This window comes from Phaseolus vulgaris, chromosome 7 (genome assembly GCF_051622355.1).
Source record: "Phaseolus vulgaris cultivar YP4 chromosome 7, ASM5162235v1, whole genome shotgun sequence".
NCBI lineage: Eukaryota > Viridiplantae > Streptophyta > Magnoliopsida > Fabales > Fabaceae > Phaseolus > Phaseolus vulgaris.
Genome location: NC_143504.1, coordinates 5821228 through 5849070, shown reverse-complemented (window position 1 = coordinate 5849070; position 27843 = coordinate 5821228). Strand labels below are relative to the sequence as shown.

At 31.5% G+C, this 27843-nt stretch overlaps 4 protein-coding genes across 4 annotated transcripts; 2 read left to right on the top strand and 2 right to left on the bottom strand.

Moving 5' to 3' along the window:
- Positions 1–5555: 5555 nt before the first annotated feature.
- Positions 5556–8703, bottom strand: LOC137828504 (emp24/gp25L/p24 family/GOLD family protein). Its single transcript, XM_068635110.1, has 4 exons — positions 8237–8703; positions 7096–7282; positions 6785–6892; positions 5556–5981 (listed from the first exon to the last, which is right to left on the bottom strand). Exons 1-4 carry the CDS (start codon positions 8438–8440, stop codon positions 5848–5850), a joined length of 633 nt encoding a protein of 210 aa, XP_068491211.1. The 5' UTR covers positions 8441–8703; the 3' UTR covers positions 5556–5847.
- Positions 8704–12349: 3646 nt separating this feature from the next.
- Positions 12350–16240, top strand: LOC137828733 (perakine reductase). Its single transcript, XM_068635420.2, has 7 exons — positions 12350–12528; positions 13277–13447; positions 14455–14658; positions 14773–14945; positions 15134–15230; positions 15443–15596; positions 15875–16240. Exons 1-7 carry the CDS (start codon positions 12472–12474, stop codon positions 16048–16050), a joined length of 1032 nt encoding a protein of 343 aa, XP_068491521.1. The 5' UTR covers positions 12350–12471; the 3' UTR covers positions 16051–16240.
- A 1467-nt stretch (positions 16241–17707) lies between these two features.
- On the top strand, positions 17708–18900 carry ELIP1 (Chlorophyll A-B binding family protein). The gene is made up of 3 exons (XM_068635463.2): positions 17708–18096; positions 18238–18327; positions 18440–18900. Exons 1-3 carry the CDS (start codon positions 17953–17955, stop codon positions 18782–18784), a joined length of 579 nt encoding a protein of 192 aa, XP_068491564.1. The 5' UTR covers positions 17708–17952; the 3' UTR covers positions 18785–18900.
- Positions 18901–19893: 993 nt separating this feature from the next.
- Positions 19894–26951, bottom strand: LOC137827901 (dyggve-melchior-clausen syndrome protein). Its single transcript, XM_068634264.2, has 18 exons — positions 26394–26951; positions 25782–26015; positions 25421–25484; positions 25197–25326; positions 24958–25102; positions 24607–24846; positions 24440–24524; positions 23678–23780; positions 23323–23448; positions 23126–23239; positions 22182–22300; positions 21994–22081; positions 21814–21906; positions 21597–21686; positions 21298–21417; positions 21123–21214; positions 20712–20769; positions 19894–20282 (listed from the first exon to the last, which is right to left on the bottom strand). The coding sequence occupies exons 1-18, from the start codon at positions 26581–26583 to the stop codon at positions 20205–20207; spliced, it is 2169 nt and encodes a 722-aa protein (XP_068490365.1). The 5' UTR covers positions 26584–26951; the 3' UTR covers positions 19894–20204.
- Positions 26952–27843: the final 892 nt, after the last annotated feature.

Genomic DNA, 27843 nt, shown 5'->3' with positions numbered 1-27843 from the left:
AAATGATGAATTCAAGAGTGGAGAGTTTTCGCTCCCTCCCTAAGATACAAATATTTGAAGGAAAAAGTCATATAGAATGTTGATATTTTTTTTATAATATTTCATACTTTATTCTATATATTTTTTTTATAAATAAATTTGTTGTACAATTCACTTTACAAATAATATTTTTTATTATAAAATGTTATCTAAAATATTTAAAATTGTCAAAATGTATAAATAAATATAATGGTAAATTTGCATATGCTTAGATAGTATTATTTTACTATTTTTTTTAAAAATAAAAGCTTTTATGTTAGGCATCACTATGCCACTTAAGATCTCAGTTAGGCTGACACATCAAGTAACAACAATAATTTACCATCACATGAAAAAAGTATTATTAAACAAAAGGAAAAAGAAAAAAAATACAAAAATACGGGGAACTAGACAAAAACCCATATGTTAACAAAAACGATACATAGGTAGACTATACCTATTCATAAAGAATTCTAACAACAGACAAGGTGAAAGCTTATTATACCAAAGAAAAGATTCTCTATGAAAAAATCCTAAATTAGCCAACTTATCAACACACGCATTTCCTTCACGAAAAATATGAGTAACTGTAAACCTAATTTTCCCACAGTAATTAAGACAAACATTCCATCGATTACGAAGCATCCAAGGAACATTTGTCCTAGCAGTAAACGCAGCACAATGTATTTTTTCAAAAATAATTATTTAATGGTATCAAAATAAATTATTCAACGGTATCGAAAATAATTTACAATATTTTAATTATCTCAAATCTACACAAAAATATTTCATACTTCAATATTTAATTATTTTTAAATACAATGGTAAATTTATAAACTTACATTTTACACATTTTGAAAAAATTAAAGAATTTCTTACAACCATCAAATCACTTACAAACTTATAAAAAAAAATTCTCACAAATTCACTATGACATACCTCAAATCAAACACACTCACTTTATTCATATTTTTTTCTCAAATCCTCACAAATTCACTCCATCAAATCTTCTAACATCCCCTTTATAGCAATCATCGAAAGGTTTCCATTGTTGTATCTGTAACTCATTTATTTTTATCTCTTTTAATATTTTGTAAAATTATATAAGACAATTAGAAAGTGTATATATTATATAAATTTACTTTATAATGAATTTAAATATTTTTCAATTAAATATAGCTATTTTTCACCATTAAACATATATATATATATATACTAAATGGTTTTTTTTTTTTTTTAGTAAACAACATTTAATTTTAGGAGTAAAATATGAATTTTAAAGGAAAAAATTAAAGATATATATTTGTATACATTAGTTTTTGATGTATTGTGATATTTTAATATAAAATGTATTTATTGTATGCAATATACATGCTATGATGTTTGACAATGTAAAAAACAATTGTCATTCAAACACAAATTATCATATACTAGCGGGAATATAGGCGCTTTCGCTCCTATGTATTCACATTTTTTTATTATTATTACAAAATATGTGACACCATTAAGCAATAAACTAAAAATTCATTCTCAATTCTTCAATCAATACCAATCATGAAAAATATTATATACTATACCGGTATGGCCGAGAGGCAGAAGACTTGGCCGAGAGGCCGAGACGACCGAGAGGCCGAGACCTTGGAAGGCTTGGCCGAGACAGCCGAGGGGCCGAGACCTTAGAAGACTTGCCCGAGGGGCCGAGACCTTAGAAGACTTGGCCGAGAGGCCGAGACCTTAGAAGACTTGGCCGAGACGACCGAGACCACTGGAACATGGTCGATGGCCGACCCATGCCATGATGATTTGGCCGATGGCCGACCCCTATTACAGTTAACGCTCAAACCAAGATCAGTGAAGTTAATCTATCATTAAGAATTAGGTAATGTAAACCTAAGAGGTGCCCACCTTGATAAATGGGCCCAACAAGGTAGGCCCACTAGAATAATATAAATAGTACGCATCAGGTATGTCATTTATCACTCTGAGAGCTGACCACCCGCTTTACTGACTTGAGCGTCGGAGTGCCTTCGCAGGTACCCCCACCATCCGGTGTTCAGCCGAGGCCGAGGGCCGAAGGAGAAGCAGAAGGGCGAAGAGAACCCCAGCTCACTACCCAGTCACCTGACCTACCGAAGGAAGGAGAAGAAGACTTCAATAGTTCTCTAGGTCCCATCTCCCTAGCAGGAACATATACAAAAGAAGAAAAAATAATGAAATATGTTTATCTTTTCTTTGTCTTGGACCCACAAAAAAACTTAGTCAAATTCATTCATATCATTTACCACCACCATCAACCACTTTCATATCCTGCATCACCGTCACCCCCTTATTCTTAACCCTCCCAATGAAATAAAAAAACAAACCATTTTGTTTTTTATTCATAAACAAAACTACCAACCTTTTCCTACACTCTCCAGTGGATGTAGAAGCGCATGCAACTTTTTTTCACCTCCTCTTGTTGAGTCATTTTTATTCTTCTAGTCACATGTGTCAATCACAATTTCATAAGAAAAATGTCAAATTAGTGTTTCACAAATTGAAATACATATAAAGAGAATTACCGATTGTTGTGATGGTACTCACAACTCCTTTTTTTTAAGTATTTCCCCTCCATCTAGTTACAAATTTCAATTACAATTTCATAAGATAAAGGTCAAATTAGGATTCCACAAAGATTAATCAAAACATAAAAAGAGAAAGAGAAGTGAGAATGAAAGTATGCTTTTACATGAAAGAGAAAAAAAAATAGGAAGTGGGATACAAAAAAAAAAAAGAGTGGGAAGTAGAGTGGGTACATGAGTTTATGGTAGTGAAAATATTTAGATCCAATAGAGATTAAAGACTTAAATCAATTTGAAAACTATTTACTTAAATTTTTCATAAAATATTTCAAATAAATTTTTTTTCCAATTTTTTACCTAATATATTTTAAATTTTCAAAAAAAAATTTAAAAAAAATTTAATTTTTTTGAAATTTAAAGTGTATCAAAAAGGCTTTAGGGCTTCAAAATTTAAAATTTTTGAAAAATTTAAAATAAAAGAAAATGACGCAATGTCCATGATAATAAAATGAAATCAAATATTGATATAAGGATAAAATAAGAAAAGAATTGAGAGAAGTTAAAGAGGGGAATCCCCTTTATATATAGGTATAGATATTAAAAGTAGCGGGAACACAGGCGCGCGCCTGCGTATCTGTATTTTTTATTTTTATCATTACAACATATGTGACACCATTAAGCGATAAACCAAAAATTCATCTTCAATTCTTCAATCAACATTAGTCGTGAAAAATATTATATACAAAAGAAGAAAAGATAATGAAATATGTTTATCTTTTTCTTGGACCCACAAAGAGACTTACTCAAATCGTTCCTATCATTTATCACCACCGTCAACCACTTCCCCTTCATATCCTCCATCACCACCACCCCCTAATTCTTAACCCTCCCAATCAAATCCAAAAACGAACCAATTTTTTTCTATGAACAAACAAAACTACCAACTGATACAACCTAAGTAGCTACGAAGATTACAAAGGAAGGAAAAGACAAAGCACATGGTGAACTGTCATCTCAGCGACCAATTCATAATCCCACCAAGGATCACATGGACCTCACCAGAGGAGTTAAGCATAAAAACAAGAAAGTAAGGGCTGAATTTTAAAGTTGCTTGAATGTAAAAGCAAGAAATTAAAGGTACTTGAATCTAAAGAGAAGAAATTAAATGTGTTTGAATGTAAAAAATATAAAGTGCCAGTCAACCCAAAGCAAAATAAACTCAAGAATTCTTTGTGTTTTGTGTGGGCATAATAATTACAATATTGTCATCCTACAATGCCAAAAACATGAATAAATGAATAAAAGATAAAAGTAAAATCAGACATTGCATTTTCATCTTCTACTTTATAATTGAAAAACAACACTTATTGATTGGTTTCGTGGTTCTAGAACGAAAGTACAACTTCTGATAATTTGAATTTTAAAGTTGCTTGAATGTAAAAGCAAGAAATTAAAGGTACTTGAATCTAAAGAGAAGAAATTAAATGTGCTTGAATGTAAAGAATATAAAGTGTCAGTCAACCCAAAGCAAAATAAACTCAAGAATTCTTTGTGTTTTGTGTGGGCATAATAATTACAATATTGTCATCCTACAATGCCAAAAACATGAATAAAAGATAAAAGTAAAATCAGACATTGCATTTTCATCTTCTACTTTATAATTGAAAAACAACACTTATTGATTGGTTTCGTGGTTCTAGAACGAAAGTACAACTTCTGATAATTTGAATATGAAAATAGAAAGTTTGATGGGATAAAAGTGGAGATGAACGAGTGAAAAAATGCAATTGTACAATGCTCCTGAACAAACCTCACTTTGCAATATTTAATTTTGAATTTAAAATTGTTTTATCTCTTCCGTTAGTATCTCTTTGAGATATAAAATTAAATTGTTCACTAAATGACAAATAAAATAAGATATAAAGCTAAAGATAAAATTGAAATAAAATAAAATGGTAGTTAAGAGGAGAATCCCTTTATATATAGGTATAGATAATAAATTTGTTAATTTTCACAATAACCACTTTAAAAGTGAAACATAATATAATTTTAATTATTTGACTATATAAAAAAATGTATATCGAAAATGCATAAAATTAAGCTTAAAATTTAGTAAACTTTGAAAACACCCAATGAGATATAATTATAGTTTAAATAAATGTATACATTAATCGATAAACATTAGTAAAAAATAATAATTATAAATATTTTAGAAATAAAAGTTTAAAAAAGTAGTGGAATAACTAAATTTTGCTTAAGAATTATTCAACGACCACATCTACAGAAGAACCGTATATTTCATCGTACAGTTATCCATACACAAACAATCATCAACAATAAGAGAAAGAAAAAGAATTCAACATAAGAACTCGTGAAACGATATCAGATATATCAATGAACTTATTATTTCGACAAGTAATTTCTTCCAATAAAAAAAAATATGTAAACAATTACCCAAAATTCTACTTGTCTGATTCGTGAAAAACAAAATGGAATCTGAAGAAATCACCACAAATTAATTATTTATAAGTCTATCGACTCTTACAGTAATGAATCATTCTAAGGGTGTCTCATAAGTAAATAACTGTAAAATGTCTTCTTATCAATCTATAAATATTAAACTCTCATACTAATACTAAATTGTTAATTTTCCACTTGGCAAGAAGACGTATCAGAGAAATAGGTTAAAAAAATTACTGGATTTACACTATCATTATGAAAGCAGCAAATTTTTTATTTCTAACTTTTTTTATTCATCCAAACAGGTGGAGAGAAATTTTCTCGCTTTGTTCCATCCCATTTTTATCCAATCAAATAAAATATCTTTTCTATTCTATTTCTCTCGTATTTCTATAATTCCGATTATATTATTCTCTTTCTTTTCTCTATATTTCACCACTCATCCAAACAATTTATCAACATGTAAAAGTGAAACAATAAATCCTTAAACGCCTCTAAAATAAGCAAAATATAGGATTTCAGTTACCAAAAATGTCTTACTAGTATACTTCAAGTTTGCAACAAACGTTTGAGAACTCATATATTACCATTTTACAAACTTAGTATTGACTCTCACATGGTTTAATTTCTGCAATCCATTGAAATCAAACTAGGAAATTTAAAGATCTTGTTGAGTATCAACAAAATACAGGTCGTGTTTCTGTAAAAAAAAGTGTTCACCAAGAAATCATACTTTTAAATAGAGAACACATGTAAACCTAACACTGATGCTAACAAAGGAAAGCATAAGGTTAATAATGAAGGGGACTCAAACACGGTTGTATGCCACTGACTTGCTGAAAAGGCGCCTGATGTATAGGACTTGCAAAGCACTAACAGCGGCCAAGAGAAAATACTCTCCAACTGTGTAGAATACAACTCGCTTCCGGGTGCTCTCGTTGGCTACAAACAAAGAGGGTAGCTGTTATGTTCGTAACTAATTTTTCTTAATAGGACACAAAAGAGAATAAGATATATCCACAAGTGACAAGGCTAGGATATACAAGCATCGGATGTAACATTAGTGTTCTAAGCCAACAACATAAGACTATGATGTACAAACAAGCTGATTCTTATATCCTTCAATGTTTGAACTGCTTTTATCCTCACAGAAAATGTTCAGATTGTTTCTAAAATATAAAAGTAAACACCAAATATAACGCCATATCTTACCAGAACTGTAATAGACAGAAATATCCCTAAAAATATCCCTTCCTAGCAGAAGTAGTGGTAGCTATCACAGAAGTCTGCAATGGCTGCTTGTTACTACGCTATTTATAGGTATGGTTTGTCATACTTTCAGAATAGGAAAACACAATCTGAACATTTTCATGGCCAAAAAGTTTCAGGAACTTTCCAAACACGGCAATAGGATCTGGCCCAAGTAGGCTTCACTTTGGCTGAAACCTCTAGCACTTTACAATTAAAATGGCTAAATAAGTACCAGGATAACCTAAATAAAGATGGTCTTTATTTGCAACATTTGCAGCTAATCTCAAAATCGATAAAAGGTAAAGATACTTAACGTCTGGGAATCATCCCTGCGATGAAGAGGCTTAGGAAAATAATGTTTTCACACTGCATAAATTCTACAAATGCCCATATATCATTGAAAATATAATATCACAACTACTAGATCCAAATTCCCTAACTAGAACAGTGGCTTGCATCATGCCAGCTCATAAAGAAAAAGTAAAAATACTTACTATGACGATGCCTTGCATCACGAGCTTTCAGGTACTTTTGTTCAGCAGTAACAGACTCTAGTGCTTCTCTGAGTTCAGCAATTTTAACATTAACTGGGTCCAAATGCTCTGCAAGCCATAAAAGTTAAATGGAAGTTTGATAATCAACAAATAGAACAAAAAAAAGAACACTTGGACCATTCTTCATAAGCATCAAGAAGTACCTCATGTATATACTATATATTAAAAGTTGTATGCTTAACACCTAAACGTATAATTTACGAAGTAGGATAGTAGAATCTATTAAGAAAACCCTCTAAAACAGTACGTACCATCTTTGGCAAGGTCATGCTCAGAGGGAATATGACCAACATGGATGTAGAAAGAGACCGTCTCAGGTGTTGACTGTGGGTTATGGAAACAAAATTTATACATTCCATGTTTTGGGGCTTTAAAATCAAACTTGTCACCAGAGGTTCCCTTTATATTTGTGACAGTATTCCCGCCGGGGGATGTCACCTGCATGATAACTACAAAATAAGGATATCTACAAAACTAAAGATACAAAACAATTTACAATTTTTGGACAGGTCATCTGACAAGTAATTACTGCTAAGCCACAACTAAACTTCACATTAGCAAAGAGAGATTTCAAAACTGCCCCATCATGCGGAGTTTACCAACTAGAGTGTTCCACAAATTATAACGCTGTAGTCAAACATTAAAAGGCCTCAGGTCCACTCCACTGTAAATAAAAAGTGTACAATACTTGAGCTTAAATCTAATTATGTGCAGAAAATAAAGGTAATCCCTTCCCCCAGTCACCATTTTCGGCCTTTCAATTTGCAACCTGACTTCGCCATAAGTACATCAAGAAGGGAATGGTGAATGATTTTCAGATTCCAAGTTAGGGCCTGTTTGTTTTGAAGTTCTGTAAAATTTAATCTGATAGTGTCTCAATAAATATCAGTCATAAACTTTCAGTTAAGTCAAATCAGTGAAAAAAGATGAGAACATTGACTTTCTAAGCATAGACAAAAAGAAACTTATACCCCATGTAAAATTTATATACAATTTCACAGGTGTTTTTAGTGTTATTTTCTCAATAAAATACGAGTTTCATCTCGATAATAGATAAAGGTATACATTAAAGTATTAAAGTTCCACCATCTTATAATAAAACTCCAATTCCTATGGGACGACAGTAGCAAAAGCGAGAGAAAAACTACCATTGAATTTTGTCCACATCTCCTGCAAACGAGCTGATTTAACTAGCATTGGTAATTATGTACATACATGGATCATATTCTATCTTCTTAATAAAGATATAACAAAATTCCTCTACAAAATCAAAATGTCAACTATCACCAAACCCCAAAAATTAAAATCTGACCAAAAAAATCAGACCCCCAATAAGTTGACAATTGAAGCAATTGGCAAGCAATTAGGGCAATTGAAACAGTTGGCACTGACCGTGAAATCAATGCCGGGATGATCGGAACTCCAAAAGATGTCATGGTCGACGACAACAAAGTTCCCCGTAACGGTGTCGCCCTCGTAAAGCACGTACTCGTAGACGCACTCGACGTCGTTCACCGTCACAGACAGCGATTCAATGCGAGCAAAGAAGATCAAAATCAAACACATCAAAACCGTCCACATCTTTGCGCTTCTCATTGTGTTTGCGCCCCTCTCTTAGGGTTTTATTATTTTGAAAGCAAAGAATTGAAAGTAAGAGAAATTTTGGTTAAGGGGAAGCAAGAAGCTCTTTCAGATCTTAAAGACTGATTGTGACACACTTTGACGAAGTTTTCTTCTTTCTCTCTTTCTTTTTCTTCTTTCCTTCTCTGCGACTGCAACGCAACACAACTCAACACAACAAAACGGCGCCCCTAATGTTCATGGAGACGTCGTTTATAGAGCTGACGTGTAAAATGCGTACGTGCACCAGCCAATCAGAGAGAACAAAGTAGTGTTACGTGACACGATGAAAAATGTATAAATCAATTCAAAATTGGCATTTTAATGCATTGCAGTATACATGAAAATATTATTGTATATAATTATTGTATTATACAAGTTAAAATTAATTATTATATTTTAATGAACCTGATTAATATAAAATATTATTTAATTTAAATTATATATATGTATGTCATTGTCTTAAGTTACTCTTATTTTATAAATCACAATACATATTTTGAAAAATGATACTCTAACTCTGTTCTTTAAGTTTATTTTGGAATCCACCTTTTTCCAATTAGTAAAAATAATATTCTTTCTAAAAACAATTATATTCGATATTTTTAAATCCAAATAGCTGAGTTTAATAAGACTCTATCTGCCCCATTATACAAAAGTATTAAGTAAAAACAAATCAACACTAATGATTAAAAATGACAAAAAGGAGTGGTAATAGGTCAATCGACACAAGTCTATCCTTTTAATTTACTACTTAATTTATATTTTTTATTTTAATTTGTAACCTTCTAGTTCATTGTTTTCTAGTTAAAAATATAACGTTTGTTGTTGATTAATTCTTCTTTTGTTAGTATCTAATGCATGATTACAAACATTGTTTTACTATCATTACATTTTATATTATTAATTAGATGAAAAAGGGTTGATTTTTTTAGAAAATAATAATGTGATAAATATAAGATTTAACTTTTGTCTTTAATTTATTTTTCTTATCTTCCGTGTATCTCTTTTATTATAATAATAATAAATAAATAAATAAAAAGTTGGAACAGTATTGCACAACTATCTCTAAGATATTTAAATATTTAATCATAGTTAAATATAGTTAATAGAATATTTTATTATATTTAAATAATTTGGATAAACAATCAATAATGATTATTTATTTATAATTGTTTTTACATGACTTTCAATATGATAATTATAATTTCCCTCTCCTTTGTTCTTTAGCATACTACTAGTAATCTCTCCCCCGCGATCTTTCGGTTTTCCGTGGTAGTGTGCTTAGAAAGTGTTTCAATAATAAAGTTAGAAACAATTTAATTAAGTGATTATCTCTTTAAAAAAATACTCTATAATGCTTTTCATTGAGCCTTAACAATTTTATTGGAGTTTTACTTTGTATTTATTGAGTTTATTTTTAATATTTTTTTTGCTTAACCTCTAAATTTTTATACAATATTAATATTGGTCATTATCTTATTAATGACATATAGACCGAGAGTTTTTTTGACCTCTTGGTCCTATTCCTTAATAGTTTTACTTGAACAATATAACAACTAATGATTAAATAAATATTAAAATGAATTATATGTAATATTATAAGTATTTATATAATTAACTATATCTTTTAGTTATTAATTTTTTTTCTAAAGATCTAAAAGTTTATATAAATACATGTTAGAGAGAATATCTACTCAATTCTATTACATAATAAATTTCTGTTGGTGTATCTCGTTAATTCTCATCAAATTTTCAGTTTTCATATGAAAAAAAAAACTCAAATTCTTAGATACCTCACTTTTTCCATTTGGTAAGAACAACACTCATTTCAAGTAAAAACTCTAACTTTTTTTTAAACACATACAAAATAAAAATAACAAGAAAAATATTTTTTTTAAACTTACACAAGAATTTTTTTTTTAAATATACAATACAAGAAAATCATTAAATATAAAGTAATTTAAAAAACAACAAATAATTAGTTAATATATTGACTAAATTAAATATTATTGTACATACCCCAATTAAGACCAAGTATATTCAAACCAATAACCGCTAATTTAATATTTAAGGTACATAAAGAAATCAGAGAATAACGGTATGTTTAATATTATATTTAAGACACATAAATCAGACCATAAATTTGTTATAAAATCCATTTATATCTTATGATAATTATTCAATGTTTTTTTTAATGGTCTGAGTCCGACAAGATCTATAAATAAGTGATGACACTCTCAGTAAAAATAGACACTAAACTCTATTTTATACTCTTACTCTTAGTTATTTGTTAAGAATTTATCATCATCTTTGTGTTCCTACTAACTTAAGCATCGAAGAGTATTTTGCAGGTGAACCTCCCTCTCTCGTCGGAGACCAACTGAAAGCTCGTTCCTAAAAAAACACGAGTTGCACTCCAAAACACACCTATTACAATTAACAAGCATAACTATCTTCTCAACCATTTCAAATTATTTTATATTTATTTTTTATTATGTGTATATTTAATTTATTTATGTCTAAAAATAAATATATAGATAATTTTATTAAGTATTCCAAAAATATACCTATGTTTTTTTTTTTAATTATATGTTACTAGTGTTTTTTTTGTATTTCCAAACTTAATCTTGACAAATTTTAAAACATTAATGTTTTGTACGACAACTTAACTTTGATAAAAATTAAAATATAAATTTATAAATTCAAATATATTTATTTAGTATAAATTTAATTATATAAAAAATTAAAACTATCTAACTTTACATCAGTATTTTTTATAAAATGTTGAACTAATAGATGAATAAGAATGATATAATTTGAATAATAAAATATGTAGTTTATAAAAAAAAATTTAATCACTGAAATTAAAATAATAAATAAGTATGATTAATAAAAAATAATACTAATAAATAAGATATGAGTTGTGAATTAGAAAAGAAGTAAAAGAATAATAAGACATAAACATACATTGGAGTACATTGGAAAGTGTTGGGACTTTTTTAAGGAATACATTGGAGTCATTAACTATTAATTAATGACTGAGAACAAATTATATAAGAGATTATGATACCATTTTGTTTGTTAATATATTTTTTTTATGTCATACAATATTTTTTTATTTAATACGACTCTTTCAATTTATACTTGAATTTTTAATATTTGAAGTATCTCAATATGATTCAACTTAAAGTAATTTTAGATCCTTATTTAATAGGTTAAGACCAATTTAACTAAAAAATAACAATTATCCACGTAATCTCTTTTATTAACTAAATATTTTTTAAAATTCTCATATTTTTAAAAAAATTACTCTAAAGAGTTGGCTTATAAAACTTATGCTATTGTATAAACTTTTCTTAATGAATTTTGGATTTTTCTCCCTGCACCCCATATTCAATTCACAGGCCTTATCATTACTGAGCTTATAAATTCAGAATCTACGTGTATTTCTTTGAAATATCAAAAGTATCTATAGAAATCCTGTAAGAAAAAGTGTTTATGGAATAAGAATTCCATAAGAAATGGTGTTTCTTGAATAAAAAATCCAAAGGAAAAAAAAACCATTATAGAATATACTTTCGAGAACACATTTTTTTAATTTCTAGAATGGTAAATCAGAATTCATAAAATTTGTTAAAAAATATGTTCTGGAAATATTTTGAAAAGTGTAATATGAAAGTAATTTTTAACTGGGTAAATGATTTTTTCCAAATGATGGGGGTGTAGGAAGCTATTTGTTGGGTGCAGGGAGAAACACCTTTTTTTTTTTCTTTTTCAAATAATTAATAAATTATTTTGGAGAACCAATTATTCATTGCCAACGGTGGGAACATGTTCAAGAGATTTTTAAATCAATTTTTTTGGGGTTGGTAGTGATATGTATAGAGTGGAACACTTTACCAACTATTGGAAAATTTTCTACATTACGCCTGCACTATATTTCTTATTTTGTTCAGCATTATTCTGTTTCAAAGTCTTAACTTTTCATTCAAAGGGATTCAAAAATGGAGAAGGCAGAGATGCATGTCCCAAGAGTTAAACTGGGTAGCCAGGGCTTAAAGGTAAACTGCTACTTTTACCATCAAACCAAGTCATCCCCTGTACTGTTATTAACTGTTGCGTTCATCATCCAAAGTAGTAGTTGCTTACAATGAATTGAATTAATTCAACATTAAGAGGAAGAATACATTCTACCATTTTTAGTACCTTCAATTCTCATTGTATGCTTGTTTTTGCCAATCTCTGCAGAAGGATATCTGTTTTTATGATCATCAACTTGCAGTTGCTTGGTATCCCTTAAACAGGGTTTGTAATTGCAGTTACAGATAAATGAGATTGATGAGACAAGAACTACATTTTCAATATGATTACGGTCTCAATACTATTAAAAAGATTCCAAAAATCTTGATGTTGTGGCCGAAATCTTTACATACTGTTTTGTAAAACTTTGCCCCTTAGTATAGATTATCTTCCAGAGTACGAGTCTTGCTAGTGTTTCATCTCGTGCCAACAGAAGCTTGTGAATAAAGAGTCCTTCAGATATACTTTCATCTTTCATAAATCATAATAGTGGTAATGTTGATCAACTATAGCTATTTGGATTATTTTAGATTTAAGAGATTAGAGGAGTAGTACAATGTTAGTTTGTAGAATACAAGTTATGTTGGAAATTTAGGGTATGCAAAAGTAATATTTATAATACTAGTTATAAAGAGATGCATACATTTAACATTTCAGCACTCTTGGTCCTTTATTCAATAATGGTGATCAGAACAGAACCTGCTGTATGTATTCATTTCTGGAATGCAGGTTTCTAGGCTGGGATTTGGATGTGGAGGATTATCTGGAATTTATAATGCTCCCCTCTCACACGAAGAAGGGTGTTCAATTATTAAAGAAATATTCAACAAGGGTGTCACCTTCTTCGATACATCGGATCTTTATGGAGATAATCATGATAACGAAATCATGGTTGGCAAGGTAACACATTATGCAACTAATTATTACTTAACGAGGACGAGTTGTACTTCTTTCGAGATGTATGTGAATATTGTAAGAATCTTTGAGTTGTTCCAGTGAGTGGTGATGCACCTGCAGGAGATTCTCCGGCACTCAAGTCAGTAAGAATATAAATGATTTTGTATGTGAGTAAATGAATAATAAGAAAAATCTACTTTATGAGAGGATTGAAGTATTTATAGACTCATGAACATCTAGTTTCTGAGACGATTGAGGTATTTATAGACTCATAGACTCAAGTAGAGATCCAATAAAGTGACTAGACTATTGAATCGTAACAGTTTAGGCCACATTCTTTTTCACATGTGCCTTATTATTAAGGTGACTTGACAGTTATTTGATGGTTAAAGTCGATCTATGAGTAATGCGGGTAGTTACTTCCGAACTACTAGATGAACTGCCATAACTAATTTAGTGGTTTTCTCCTTTAACACATTGATAATTATACATTCCTATTATTTAGGTACTGAATAGTACACTACTTTTATTTTATTTTAATACTAAGTGTTAAAAGCACTTACTCATTTGTATGAGTTTCAAATTGTAGTAACTTGATTAGTCAGCTGATTCACAAATAAATCACTCCACATACGAGGCAAATTACCTGTATTTATGCCTTGAAAATTTCGTTATAACATGACAACATAAATATAAGTTTGTTCAGACAATCTCCTAGTGCAGGAATAACAAACTTGTGGAAAGTTCAAGTCCATTAGGATATCAGTGGGACCTAATAAGAGTAAACTGAACTTACACACACAAAAGCAAAAGGGGAGAGGACGATAGTTAAAATCACTGTATTTACTCCAACTCACTTCATACTAATCTCAATACAGTAGTTTAGTTGGCCATTTTATAGGCAAATTTCATACATTAAAATATCATAAACTTGTTAAGGCGGTGCAGCATTCTTATCTGGTAGAAGTTGATCATAATATAATTAAAGGTGTCTTTAATGCTGTGAGCAGGCTTTAAAACAACTTCCCCGAGAAGAAGTTCAGTTGGCTACAAAATTTGGTGTTACTGCATCTGAAGGGTTGGTTTTCGGGGTAAAGGGTACCCCTGAATATGTTCGACAGTGCTGTGAAGCTAGTCTTAAGCGGCTTGATGTGGACCATATTGATTTATACTATCAACACCGAGTTGATACTTCAGTGCCAATTGAAGACACTGTAAGCTTTGAATGCTTTTGCTCTCTTGTTAGTTATGCAAACCATTCCAATTTTCAACACTTTTAAATTGTGGATGATTAAGTATGTGTTTTAACATTGAACTCTGCATGGAAGGTGGGGGAGCTTAAACAGCTGGTAAATGAAGGAAAGATAAAATACATTGGGTTGTCCGAGGCTAATGCTGACACTATAAGGAGAGCTCATGCTGTTCATCCTATTACTGCTTTGCAAATGGAGTATTCCTTGTGGTCCCGTGACATTGAAGAAGAAATAATTCCACTCTGCAGGTATTTGAATTAGGAAGATTAACTCTATTCTATTTTCTAACTACAAATTATACATTTTTCTTGAGTTTTAATGTGATATATTTTCTATCTAACTCTTTCATTTGTGCTTTTAACTTGCATTAAAATATCTGAAAGAGTTTTGTTGTTGTCTAATGTCTAACTAACTAAGATGCATTTTGTTCTTGCAGAGAACTTGGGATAGGAATAGTGGCATATAGCCCTCTTGGTCGAGGCTTTTTTGCTGGAAAGGCAGTGGTAGAGACGTTGCCTAGTCAGAGCCTGCTGGTATGTAGCCAATGTCTAAGTAGTACAATTTTCATGTTTGCATGAATTTTCAGCTTTTCCCTGTTGTGATGGTCAAGAAAATAACACCAACAAGGGAAGTTTAAACTACTTGTTGAATCACATATATGCCGAGGGAAAATGAGATAAATACGAGTTAGTTCTATTTCTGCAGTCACTGTCTATTGAAATTTGCTGTTTTTTTTTTGTAACAGACTATGCATCCCAGGTTCACTGGAGAAAATTTGGAGAAGAACAAGCTTTTCTACAGAAGACTTGATGACTTGGGTTCTAAGCATGCATGCACTCCTTCACAATTAGCCTTAGCATGGCTTCTGCATCTGGGAAATGACATAATCCCTATACCTGGTAGTGTCTTTATGACATTTAGGAAGGCTTTCATTTCCACATGTTTGATGAGTTCCTTACTATCTATTTTACTGTCCATTTTCTTTCTTTTCTTTGTCATACGTGCGTAGCAAATTATGCCAATTTATTTCTCTGGAGAAATTACCACTCGTGAAGAAGGAAAAAATGACATGATATCTAGATCTTGTTCATGAAATATGTAACTATTGTCAGCCTGAGAGTTGTTAATTAATTCCAATGACCAAGTGTTTTTATCGTGTATTCTTTGATGCTATTAGGGACTACTAAACTGAAGAACTTTGAAAACAACGTTGGATCTCTGAGTGTGAAGCTTACAGATGAGGATTTGAGGGAAATTTCTGAAGCAGTTCCTGATTATGAAGTTGCTGGGACACGAGAGTATGGTATGTTAAACAACTACACTTGGAAGTTTGCAAATACACCACCCAAGTAATTGTGCTGAGAGGAACCGTGCAAGTCTGTCATAACAATGTTGTGTTTGTATTCACCCATTATGCTTATCACAATCAAATTCTAACTGGAATACTCTCCTTTTTGTGACATGGAAATCGATAAACTTGCACAATAACTTTGTTTTACATGGAAACTTACACAATATCCAAAGGGAGGAATTATTTTTACATATTTTTAATGTGAGATTTTTTTAGATGATACCATAACTCTACTTTCTTGACTTTTTCAAAAAAAATTATTTTTTTAAATTTCATCTTATGTAAATATTAAAAAATAAAAAGATTTATTAACTGGTTTAAATGAGAGAGAGAGAGGGGGGGATATTTACTAATAAAACCTTATTTATGAAACCACTTTCTTATTTATGTGATGAAAAAAGATGGTCCGAGTGTGGAGTCCACACTTCATTGCATAATTTAATTAGTAACGTGATTGAGTAGACATGAATGCATTATCTAACTACATGCACCACAAAAGTTAGGCATAATCAAATTTTTACTACCATCAAACTAATTTACTACATCAATATAAAAATTATTTTATATTTATTAAAAATGTTAATTAAGTTTATTCAATTTTATTGATTTCACATTATATATATTTAAATTATCCACCATCATAATTATTACAAAGATTTATAATATTAAAGAAAAGCGAGTTAGTTTAAATTGATTTATATTTAAATTGATTAAATATGACATTTTTTTTTTATATTATATCTTCTTAAACTAATCAGCCACGTAATTTTAAATATACATTTTTCTATAATTCTCCTACCTCCAACAATTCAATATTGAATTTTATTTAACTTTTTTCCAAAATTCAACATGTCTTTATTTTTTCTCAACTTACTATTTTTATTTTCATTTTACTTTCTATTTCACTCCCATGTACCAAAGAGTGTGGTTATATTATTAGTATGAATTATTTATCTTCAAAATTAGTATTAGTGACTTAAAGTTTAAAAAATGTGAGTATTTCCTTTTAAATATTATTTACTCCATATTCAAAGAGGCATAATTAAAATCTGAACTCTAAATCATTGAATTACTAGATATAAACTATGACCACTTATGTCAATTAATATTCACAAAAAGTTGTAATCTATAATAATAACTATTTCATCTCTTACTTTTTATTTTTTATATTTATAATTTTTTTCATATCACTATGGCAATGTGAACTTTACTTATTTCTAGGAGAAAACGGTTATTTTCATTACTCTATTTTTAAATCTTAATTTATCTAACTACCTTTATGATATGCTTATTTTTTATTGTCAAAATAATAATAAATTTCTTAGAAGGCATGTCATCTTAATTGCGTCAAACTTTCAATGAACTATATATTTTACGATTGTATGTTGTAAGATAAATTGACTTAGTAAAAAAGTCTTATTTCACCATGTGCGACAAGAAAAGAAAAAGATGTTAGGAAGAAATGAGTGTGTAGATGTGTGTAGAATGTTCTAGGTCTCACCAAACAAGAAGCAGTAACAAAAAACTGAAGGGTGGAAGCATTAAAAAGTGGCATAGTCTGATACTGTCCTAGTGTTTGGTTCTGGTTCTTATGATAGCCACGTCTCCTACTTCAGCCATGTGTGGACAAGCGAACCCACGTGAACCAATGACCTTTAGGACCCAGATACACATGACGTGGAGCCTAAATATCCACCAAATACTTGCACTCTAATTCTATTTAAACACCCTTCTTCCTCACTACGTCTATCATATCAAGGGTTGTGAGAGTAGTGAAGCTTGGTTTATCAAGTTATATTCATAAATTTTAAGTTGTTGGGTGGCAAGAAAAGCATCTTTATTCTCAGTCATCGGGTCTAGCATTGTGTGAAATTTTTGAACTTTGTCACTAAACCAAGTTATCTATGGCTGCCTCATCTTCTGCTATGCAATCAATCCTGGCCAACCCTATGATCGGCATGTCCACCAGATCTAGGGTGAACCATTTTGGTCTTCCTGCTGTGTACATGAGGAGGAATGTTAGCCTGAGAGTTAGGTCCTTGGCTGAGGTAGTGGATCACAACAATTTCAGATGTCATAGTATATATAATGTTTCTTACATGTTGTGAATGTCTTGAACTGTTCCTTAACATTTAGGAACAATCATATGTTATTAATTAACCATTATTTTTCTTTTGTTGTATATGCAGGAAGAGCAACAAAGTGAGCCAGCAGCCCCAGTTACACCACCACCATCAGTAAAACCTGTGCAACAACCAGCCACTACTGCCTCACCAAAGGTGAGCCCAGTATTAAATGTTGAGCAAAACTGCATAATTGTGTTCTTTCTGCTTTGAGGTTCACATTCTTATAATATGAGCCTCCCTAGATTGACAAGATGGTTAATGACAGGTGAGCACGAAGTTCTCTGATGTGTTGGCATTCAGTGGACCAGCACCCGAGAGGATCAATGGAAGGCTGGCCATGATTGGGTTTGTAGCTGCAATGGCAGTGGAAGTAGCCAAAGGGCAGGGTGTGTTTGAACAAATATCCAATGGTGGCGTCCCATGGTTCTTGGGGACAAGTGTGGTCCTTACCCTTGCTTCCTTGATTCCACTGTTCCAAGGGGTCAGTGTGGAGTCAAAGTCCGGAGGGTTCATGTCCTCAGATGCAGAACTGTGGAATGGGAGGTTTGCTATGTTGGGTTTGATAGCCCTGGCTTTTACCGAGTATGTAAAGGGAGGCACCCTGGTGTAAATACTAGAGTAACACACACAAATGGTCTTAATAATCATTCCTGGTTAGAGAGACCAATCTATGTGTATTTGTGTTTTCTGAAACTACATATTATTAATCATAAGCAAATTTCATGACATCCAATTGTTGTTTGCCTTGCTTAGGAACCTGTAATCACAAGCAAGCTTTCTGAACTTATGAACACTTTTTTTTTTATATAAATATAGTAATAGAATTAAAGAGTAATTACTAAGTATATAATTATACGGTTCAAATGTCTATTGTTTCACAGAGCATATAACTACTACATCCATAAATTTATAGCCACACGTTGCATCAGAGAATATGAATACAACAAACAAGCCTAGCAAGTAGGCATCATACTAATAAAATGTTTTGCTCCTAGTTGTTTTGTTAACATAATATTATAATAAGTTGATAACCTTGTAACCTGAAAAAAAGTTTAATAACAAACTTTCATCGTGCAGAGACAAGTTGAAAAATAATTTTAGAAGTATGAATGAAAACAAAGTGAGATATAGTGAGTATGATTCAAGACAAAGAAAGCATATTTTTAATTTTAGTTTAAATTACAAACACAAAAATATTTTCCAATATAGCATTACATAAGTAAAAGAAAATTTATTTATAGAAAGGTTTCAAGCAAAACCATGCAGGTAACATTTACTGCAATTGTAGAAAGTACTGGTGTAGTTCATATTTTTATTTTAAATTCATCCACAGGTTTCTAATTTAGAGGTAAAATGTTGTAACATTTCTAACCATTCATCCCTTCTTCAAGGATTGTACATTGCAATGATTCGAATAAACAAATCTCAATCGAGAGTATCCCTAAGCACATTGCAGTAACTAATTCAGCATCAGTTTGTTCAAGTATAAGAAATATTTTTCAAAGAAATATATTAAAATTTTAAAAATGTTACAACAATTATCATAATAAATGCGTAAGTTTTATTCAGAATATTTAACAAAGGAATTCTCAATCGTTTAGTATAAGGCATAATTGAAAAAGAAATATATCATAATTATCATGTCAATATTCCTTTATTGTTCAATTAAAACAAAAATGATGAATGGTACAGAGTTCATTATTATGCTGACACATAAAATACAGAGGCAATACAAAATGAGAAATTCCAAGATGAAAAGCAGTTAGTTACCGAAGCACAAGGAAGTGAGCACAGCTCCAAAAACTTAATGATATGACATGGATATATTAGTGTCACCCCTTATTAATTACACGATATCTGAACTTCATCTACGGGAATGAATCTCTATACTCAAATTTATGAACAGAAAAGAATGAGAACAATACACATCTCAGCAGTTTTCTTCTTTTTTCAGAATTTGTATCTATTGCGTATGTACAAATATTCACCAATAGAAACAATATCTTCAGCCACGTTTGTAAAACCCACCGTTATGGATCAAGCTGATATTCAGGCTTGTCAAAATCACCATTTTGGAAGGTGCTTCCCACCACCCTATTTTCAAGTCCCTGAAAATCATTACAAGTCAATGACCAAAACAATAAAAGAAAGCAGTGTCTCATCCATACAAATGAGATTAAGGCCATACTACAATAAATTCACGTTGACCTAACACTACACCACACAGACGGAAGGTGGGAACCAGATCTTTTGCCCTTTAATTACGCATGTAATACGTCAAATATAACGGGATGATTCAATTTTGGTCAAGCGGGCACGACCTTGGTTTCGTACTAAATAAATAAATGTATCTAATTGTGCATTACAAAGATGGGATGTAAGAATGACAATGATGGTAGTCCATTATATAAAAAAAGTAACATAATAAACAAAAGCTAGAAGGAAGGTTATAACCCATGAACAAAGAAAAAGTACTGTTTGATTAGTTGTATGTACGCACAGACAATAACAAAAAAAACAGAGGTTCAGATACATACTTCTGTTTGTAGATCAACTGGAAACAAATTTATGGCTCCTGTATTGAATGAGAATCCACTGAAGAGGACACAACTTATGCATTAGTGCATGCACAATAGGAAAAAGAACATGAGAGAAAACAATTGACAAAAAGTTAAAATAAAAAATAAGATAGATAATACAATTAATTCCTGGAGCTAGCTTTTTTCAAGTCTCAATGCATAATATTTACCTAGATACTACAATCAATTCCTGGAGCAAACGTTTTTCAAGTCTCAATGCATAATGATTATCAAGGTTTGCTACTTAATGAGAAAGCACATGCAATTTACAAGCATGATGAATTGAAACAAGACCAACAAAATTCAAACCGAGTAAAATAATTATGATAACCTTCAGACAATGTGAATAAGATGCTTCAGGAATCATACCAATGGGATAGCACTAGCTGCCAGACATACGGGATAAAAAACTCCTCTGGATGACTTTCTTGTTCATATGTGAAGCGCAGTTGAGTAAACATCTGCCAAAAAAGATACAACCTCATAAATGATATTTCCACACAGAAAGCAAACCACAAATCAGAAAAATATATTCCCAGCTTACCTTCATTCCATCACCCCTCCAAGAACGACAATTGACAATTATGACTTGGAGCACTTCGTTGACTGACCAGTCACCGTTCTCTCTTTGAGCATCCATATGACTATTGAAAAAATCTAATACCTGCAAATATTTAATAGATACATTTTTCAAACACCTGAGAAACATGATTAATCATACAAAGACATTCTTCATTAATGCGACTAAAGATACAACAAAACTTGTTCCTTCAAGAATTACAAGATTTCAAAAGGGTCACCATATTTCGTAACTTTCATTTAAGTATAACAAATAACACGTACAGTATAAATGTTATCAATCAGTTCATTGAAGCGTGGATGATTCTTGAATGGCTGAAAGACTTCCTGCCTGTGCATTATTGCATACACTACCTGCCCCGGTCACATAAGAAATCAGTAAGATAGATGTATAGGGTTATAATGTAAATTTCAGTTACTGCAAACTAGATCAAAATAGACATTATATATCTTCTCAGTCAATCAAGTAAAGATCATCTACCTCAGGATTCCGAGGCAGGGCATAAGTCAGGATTGCATTTATTATTTCTAGAACAAGCCTCAAGAAGTCAGTGTAAATGTGCAATTCAGTTGACTGCACCAACAAATTATGTAATTTAGAATAAGGAATAATCTAAGTTTGTAATCAGTAGAATCACAAAAGCACCAAGGCAGCACATACCATATCTTCTACAAGGTTGTTTCCTTCAAATGAAATACCTTTTGCTGTATGCAGTTTATTATCTCCACGTTCAGCTAATTTGTTATACCTATTAAGAAACACATATTTGGCCACATTTAAACCACTGATTACAATGTTCCAAAATTTGAGAATGGAAGACTGTGAAGGCCAAGAAAAGAGTGACATACTTGCGTGAAAGCATGTCAAAAAGGCTGACAAGTCTCTGAGATGCATATGCACTCAACCGATGAACATGAGGTGCCATGTTTGCCAAGGTTGCCAGACATGTTGTTTGGAGATACACATCCTATCATAATTCAACAAAAAAAAAAGAATGATCAGAGGAGATATATATATAAATAAACAAACAATTTTATTAGTTCTATGAACATAAACTACATAGGTTAGACAAGGACCAGAAGCACTTCCTATATTGAAATATGCAAATTCTACTGGTATATGTTATCATACTTTGTATGTCATCACATCAGGGCCTTCAACAGACATGGACTTTGGAGTCTTTATCCCAGGCTTGAACAGCTGTAAACTTAATGTCTGTCCTTAAAAATATTGGTTCTATTCATGAATACTACTTTTAATACACAATCTCCAAATATCCTATTTTCTCTCACTAACTAAAGATAGCAACACTAAATTCACGTACTTGAGTGAACATTATATAACCGAGATAGAGACTTTCAGGTTTAATATTTGTTGAATACGAGTTACAATGATAGTAAAGGAAAATACCAATATTTGTTATATACAATAGAATTTCACAGGGGGGTCTAATTTCTTTTGGTGAACAGTATAAATAGTACGCATGTCCAGTGCAGCTTATCAGCAGAAACAAATCCATTTGAGCATTTGAGGTAAAGTATCCATAATTCAACTATAATGGGATGAAGTATTTCACATAAAAGAGAAACATCACAATTAATAGCATCAGTCACTTTACACATTCAACTAATAAAGTCATAATTCATGCAAACTCAGAACAGTGGCACATCTCTCAGTAATAACCATATTAATTGGCCAATATATTAGCTATTTTTTTCATACAATATATGTAATATCTGAATTAAATAATCACGAGACAAATTGACAGTCCATCTCTGTTTAAGATTTATACCCGGAGTTTTGACAAATTAAACTGTACTGTTCTGATAAGAATTACAATCATGAAAGAACCAAGAGATGTCTGATGGAGAAGGCGTTCTTTGTACCATGGGACACCAGTCAATATCTGTCCATTCATATACCACATTAGCATGTAGCACAATCCACACATTTTTAGGAAAAAATCTAATGCCAAAAAACAACTTTTACCAGCTTATGAATGCTCGCATTAAAAGAAGAATCTTGACTGAGTATGAGAAGAATAATTAGCAACATGTAAATTTGATTAGCCGTCCTTGTTGAAGCATTGTATAGAGCTTCCAGAATTGGCATTAACTGTTAATTTCATAAGATAAACAGGTATCAGAATAAGGCTAATCTTCAGTCATTCTACTGTATCAGCAGGTTGTTAATATATCACATGATAATAAAGTAAATACATGTTTTACAAAGCAAGAATCCTCAACATAGCTTAATCAGAATTTCTTCCTGACTTTTAGATATATAAATAATTAATTATTTCCCACTTTCTTCATAGGAGAAACTTAAGCATTCTGCTTCGTACCAATGTATCCAGATCTGTCCGCACCAATACATACTCCAGAAAGGCAGAATTCCCTTGCAACAATGAGTAAAGCAATAGGACAGCTGCCTCATCAGCTAAGCATCTGCAGAGGAATAAACATTGAAAAGTTTAAAAAACAAACAAATGTGTAAAATCCAAAAATAATGAATTGCAACTACTATGAATGTATGACACTATATGCGTAAAACTAGTACATTTAATAAAAAGTCCAAAGTGACAAGTCCAAGAAACCTTGCAATATCTAGAAGCAGGGATTGTAAACGACCCTAGTTAAAAAACTGAAAATCACTTGCCACAAGGCACAAGAGCCTCAAACAAAAATTAATAGAGACACAAAGCAGCAAATAGCAATTATATGCCTGAAACATGTAAGACAAAGAAATCTGTAACTAACTGAAGACCAAACATGGTGGCAGGTGGAGGGCATAAGGAGTAATTTCTTATTTCTAGTTTATTTTACTTTTTCCCTCCCTTTCTTTGATGTAAGAATCAATTGGTGAACAGAGTGTAAGAAACAAGTTCTCTAAATGTCATAATAAGACTGATGGACAACTAGGTACACATTCTAATTATGTGACATTTGAGAAACAGAAGTTTCGACTTATCATGATACCAAACAGTTTACAAACATGCAAATTGTACTACCATACTTTGCATAGATGAACTCAATTAAAACTATAGCTTAGCATGAAATGGATGTAGTATGATAATTGTCAGAAACTACAGGAGCAAGAAACTCACATCCCAAGTGTATCAAACAACAAAGCAAAGGGAAGTTTTATGTGTCGAGCACTATGTGCATTGCCCTCAATGTCTACACGATCCACTGCATTTAAAGGTCTGATAAAAAAATTGCTAGCATCCTTAATCAATTAAAATACCATAAATACATATGAAAAATACATTACATTCACAATCAATTGCATGTTCTAGTGCCTTGCAGTAAGGATTGTCGGAAAACAGGGAATTCTCTTTGAGTAAAGAATCTGAAGTGGAAGATTTGTCATTCACATAGTCCTCTCTCACGACACATTTATGATAATGAACGAGAACAAGCAGCACGTGAATACTGATATCTGCAATAGGACTTTTTGATCCTTCACCACTCGAACTGACAAAATAACTAAATGGAAATAAAACAATATTTGCTGCAAGGTAAAAAGACAAAAAACCACATATCAATAAGTTTCCAAACTTCACACGAGAATCTTTGAGCAATTATGTTAATTATATTCAAAATGCATCTACAGTTATCATACCAGCTGCGGAACTAACTCTCTGTAGCACACTACTCTGACTTCCATCAGACAAGATGGAATAAGTTGCCCTATTAAATGGAACATCAGAACGCATCATGAAGTTTAGAAGCAATCTGCGAACAACTGATCCAATCAGAGAGCTGTCCTGCAAAAATCACAATGCACAGATGTTTACTATCTATCTGCTAATACACAATAACTCAACAGCCAAGTTTGATGTTAAAATATCAAGTTTTAACCTGAGCCATTGCTGCATCAAGAAAGGGGTTCACATCATTGGGCCCGGGAGATGACCCACAGAGAAGCTGAGTTGACATTGCAATAATCATGAAATTAAGCAGCTCTAGGTGTAGGAGAAATGTGTCTGGACTATAATAGTAATATTAAATTGTCAGGACAAAATAGCTCACTCAATAACTCAACAAGAATTAGCACATTAAATTATTCATGAGTAATGATATACCTCACTTCTACTGATGCTATAAAGTTCAGCACATTCCGCATAACAAAATTTTCAATGGTTTGATCTGTATCAAAATGAAATTTTAAAAGCAATTAAGAGATTTGAATAATACTGGACATAGACGCATTAAAACCAAAAAAGACTTGAAAGGGGAATATGACATAATTCAGAAATCCAATAGAAGTAAGGAAGTTCCAATTAAAACCCATATTTATGTCACATCAAACATAATAAGTTGACATTGAACACAATATTTCTCACTCAGTAGGAATCAAAATTAAGTTTCAGCTTTCAAATGAATCTTGAGTTCAATATAATTTATATGTTACGTTTGCACAGTTTAATTCTATATCATACATACCTCTCAAAACATCCTTCAGTACAGCCTCATTATCTTCAAGAGACAGGTATAACTGGATATCCCCTTGGACACTTTCAATCAAGTACTTTAAAAATATTGAACTGAAGTACAATGCATTAACAGCTTTTTCATAGACCAAGGGCGATACACCAGATGAAGACACGGACTCTTGCAAGCAGCAAGCTAGATGAAACAAAATCTTAGCAAGATGTCTGGTGTGACAATTGTTTTTGGCTGCAAAACAATTAGGAGAAAACCAATGACCAAATGTGCAAAATAAGATCTTGCCACGGGGAAAAATCACTCTCCTAAACAGTCGATACATCAATTAACAAATCATAACATAAACTAAAAATTCAAACAGTGTTAAACTATAAATCATTAAGAATTACTTCAATTAGGAACCCAATTTCTCTAGAAAATAGAATCACCATTCTGAAGTTCTTGACATTATCATAATCTAGAGATAGTAAAACCGTACTCTTTCAACATTCTAAGCCATTAACCAATAGTACATGCCACGAATTGAACAATTGAAACATCTCCTTCAAATCATTACCATTCTAAGCCTAAAAAACGACGATCAAAGAAAGTAAATAGAATATGGCAAACCTAATAGCTCGCAAGCTTGTTGAACACGTTGAGCCGGCCATTGGACATTGAGAGGAAGCTCCAGCAATTTCTGCCAGAACTCTGACGAGAGAGGGAAGGGCTGGTCATCGACAAAAGTTCCGATCAGATACTCCGCCGTCTCCGGAGAGAATGTGCCACTCTTGCGCGGCGTTGACGGCACCGACCCCATTCGAAGAAATAAGGGTTTTTATCGCGATGTGGTCGTCGATACTGTGTTAAATCCCGTGGACTCTAATTTGGTGTCAGATTCAGGGCGACGGCATTGCGCGAAAACAAGCGGAGAGATCAAAAGGGTTTGATCCGAAGGCAAAAGCGGAGATGGGTTTTTTAAATCTCGAGAGTTCGTGAAGGGAACACAGAGAGTGTAGAAGGGTGAAGAACCGCAACAACGACAAGGAGCTTCGAAACGAAGGTTTTGCAGAGAAATTAAGGTCTTGTTTGGATGTAACGCGTTTTGCCGTTTTTATTTGGCTAAATCGCACTTTTAAATTGTTAAAATCCAAACAGTATACATTTCGTTTTCGTCAAAATACAAATATACTTTTCTTCTTTTAATTTTATAAATACCGCTGCTAATAAAACAAAAAATAGTAATAAAGTATCGTATTCGAATTTTCGTTCCCATTTTGTTGAAACAAAAAAATAGTTTGGAGATTTAGGTTTGATATGAAAATGGTAAAAGATCTGAAAACTCGTTAACTAAATGACGTAATATATCAAATAATAAAACTTAATAATAATGGAAAATAAAACATTACTGGGATTATTTTCATGAGGCAATGTGCATTTAGCCTAATGCTTGACTAAAAATCCAATGCTGTTCTGCCTGATTGTGTGCCAAACATGTGAGTGGAATAGTGATAGTAAAAAAACACATTTTTTTAATTGTGTATTGTGGTGTGCACATCAAAAAATATTTTTAAAATATATAAAAAAATATTTAGTGCTTGAATATGTATTAGACTCGTATTTCGAATATGCAGTATTCATTAATTAAAATTAGTCTTCTTTACTACTTTTATTTATGAATAGTAAGAAAATGGTGATAATGAAATGGCTAAAGTTTAGTATTTATAGTTACATTTAAGTGTTGTAATAATGATGGTTGAAAATTTACTTATTATAATTATAAGATACGGAAAATAGTTTTAAGTATAAGATGTATAGCTAAGATGATAGTTGAATATTTTATTTTATTATTAAAGTAAAATATATATATAAATAAAAAATAATTGTTTAAGTTTTATTTTAAAATAATTATTATTTATCAAAATAAATATTTTTCTTTTTTTCTCTTTAAGTTTTTGACTTTATCCTTTATATGATCATTGGAGGCCACATCTAAACTCCTACCACTAAGAAGAGTAGATTTGTCGATCAGAAATTTGAATAGAGTAAATTCAATTATGCTACTTTTTTCTCTAAGCCG

Excerpts from the sequence above, each read along its gene's own strand:
- LOC137828504 (XM_068635110.1), bottom strand. The coding sequence starts at position 8,440 with ATGAGAAGCGCAAAGATGTGGACGGTTTTGATGTGTTTGATTTTGATC. Across the intron at positions 7,283-8,236 it reads ATCCCGGCATTGATTTCACG|GTGACATCCCCCGGCGGGAA; the intron begins GTCAGTGCCAAC and ends GTTATCATGCAG. Across the intron at positions 6,893-7,095 it reads GCATGACCTTGCCAAAGATG|AGCATTTGGACCCAGTTAAT; the intron begins GTACGTACTGTT and ends TATGGCTTGCAG.
- LOC137828733 (XM_068635420.2), top strand. The coding sequence starts at position 12,472 with ATGGAGAAGGCAGAGATGCATGTCCCAAGAGTTAAACTGGGTAGCCAG. Across the intron at positions 14,659-14,772 it reads CAGTGCCAATTGAAGACACT|GTGGGGGAGCTTAAACAGCT; the intron begins GTAAGCTTTGAA and ends TCTGCATGGAAG. Across the intron at positions 14,946-15,133 it reads GAAATAATTCCACTCTGCAG|AGAACTTGGGATAGGAATAG; the intron begins GTATTTGAATTA and ends TTGTTCTTGCAG.
- ELIP1 (XM_068635463.2), top strand. The coding sequence starts at position 17,953 with ATGGCTGCCTCATCTTCTGCTATGCAATCAATCCTGGCCAACCCTATG. Across the intron at positions 18,097-18,237 it reads GAGTTAGGTCCTTGGCTGAG|GAAGAGCAACAAAGTGAGCC; the intron begins GTAGTGGATCAC and ends TTGTATATGCAG. Across the intron at positions 18,328-18,439 it reads CCACTACTGCCTCACCAAAG|GTGAGCACGAAGTTCTCTGA; the intron begins GTGAGCCCAGTA and ends GGTTAATGACAG.
- LOC137827901 (XM_068634264.2), bottom strand. The coding sequence starts at position 26,583 with ATGGGGTCGGTGCCGTCAACGCCGCGCAAGAGTGGCACATTCTCTCCG. Across the intron at positions 25,485-25,781 it reads ACTGAAGGATGTTTTGAGAG|ATCAAACCATTGAAAATTTT; the intron begins GTATGTATGATA and ends ATTTTGATACAG. Across the intron at positions 25,103-25,196 it reads TTGATGCAGCAATGGCTCAG|GACAGCTCTCTGATTGGATC; the intron begins GTTAAAACTTGA and ends TGATTTTTGCAG.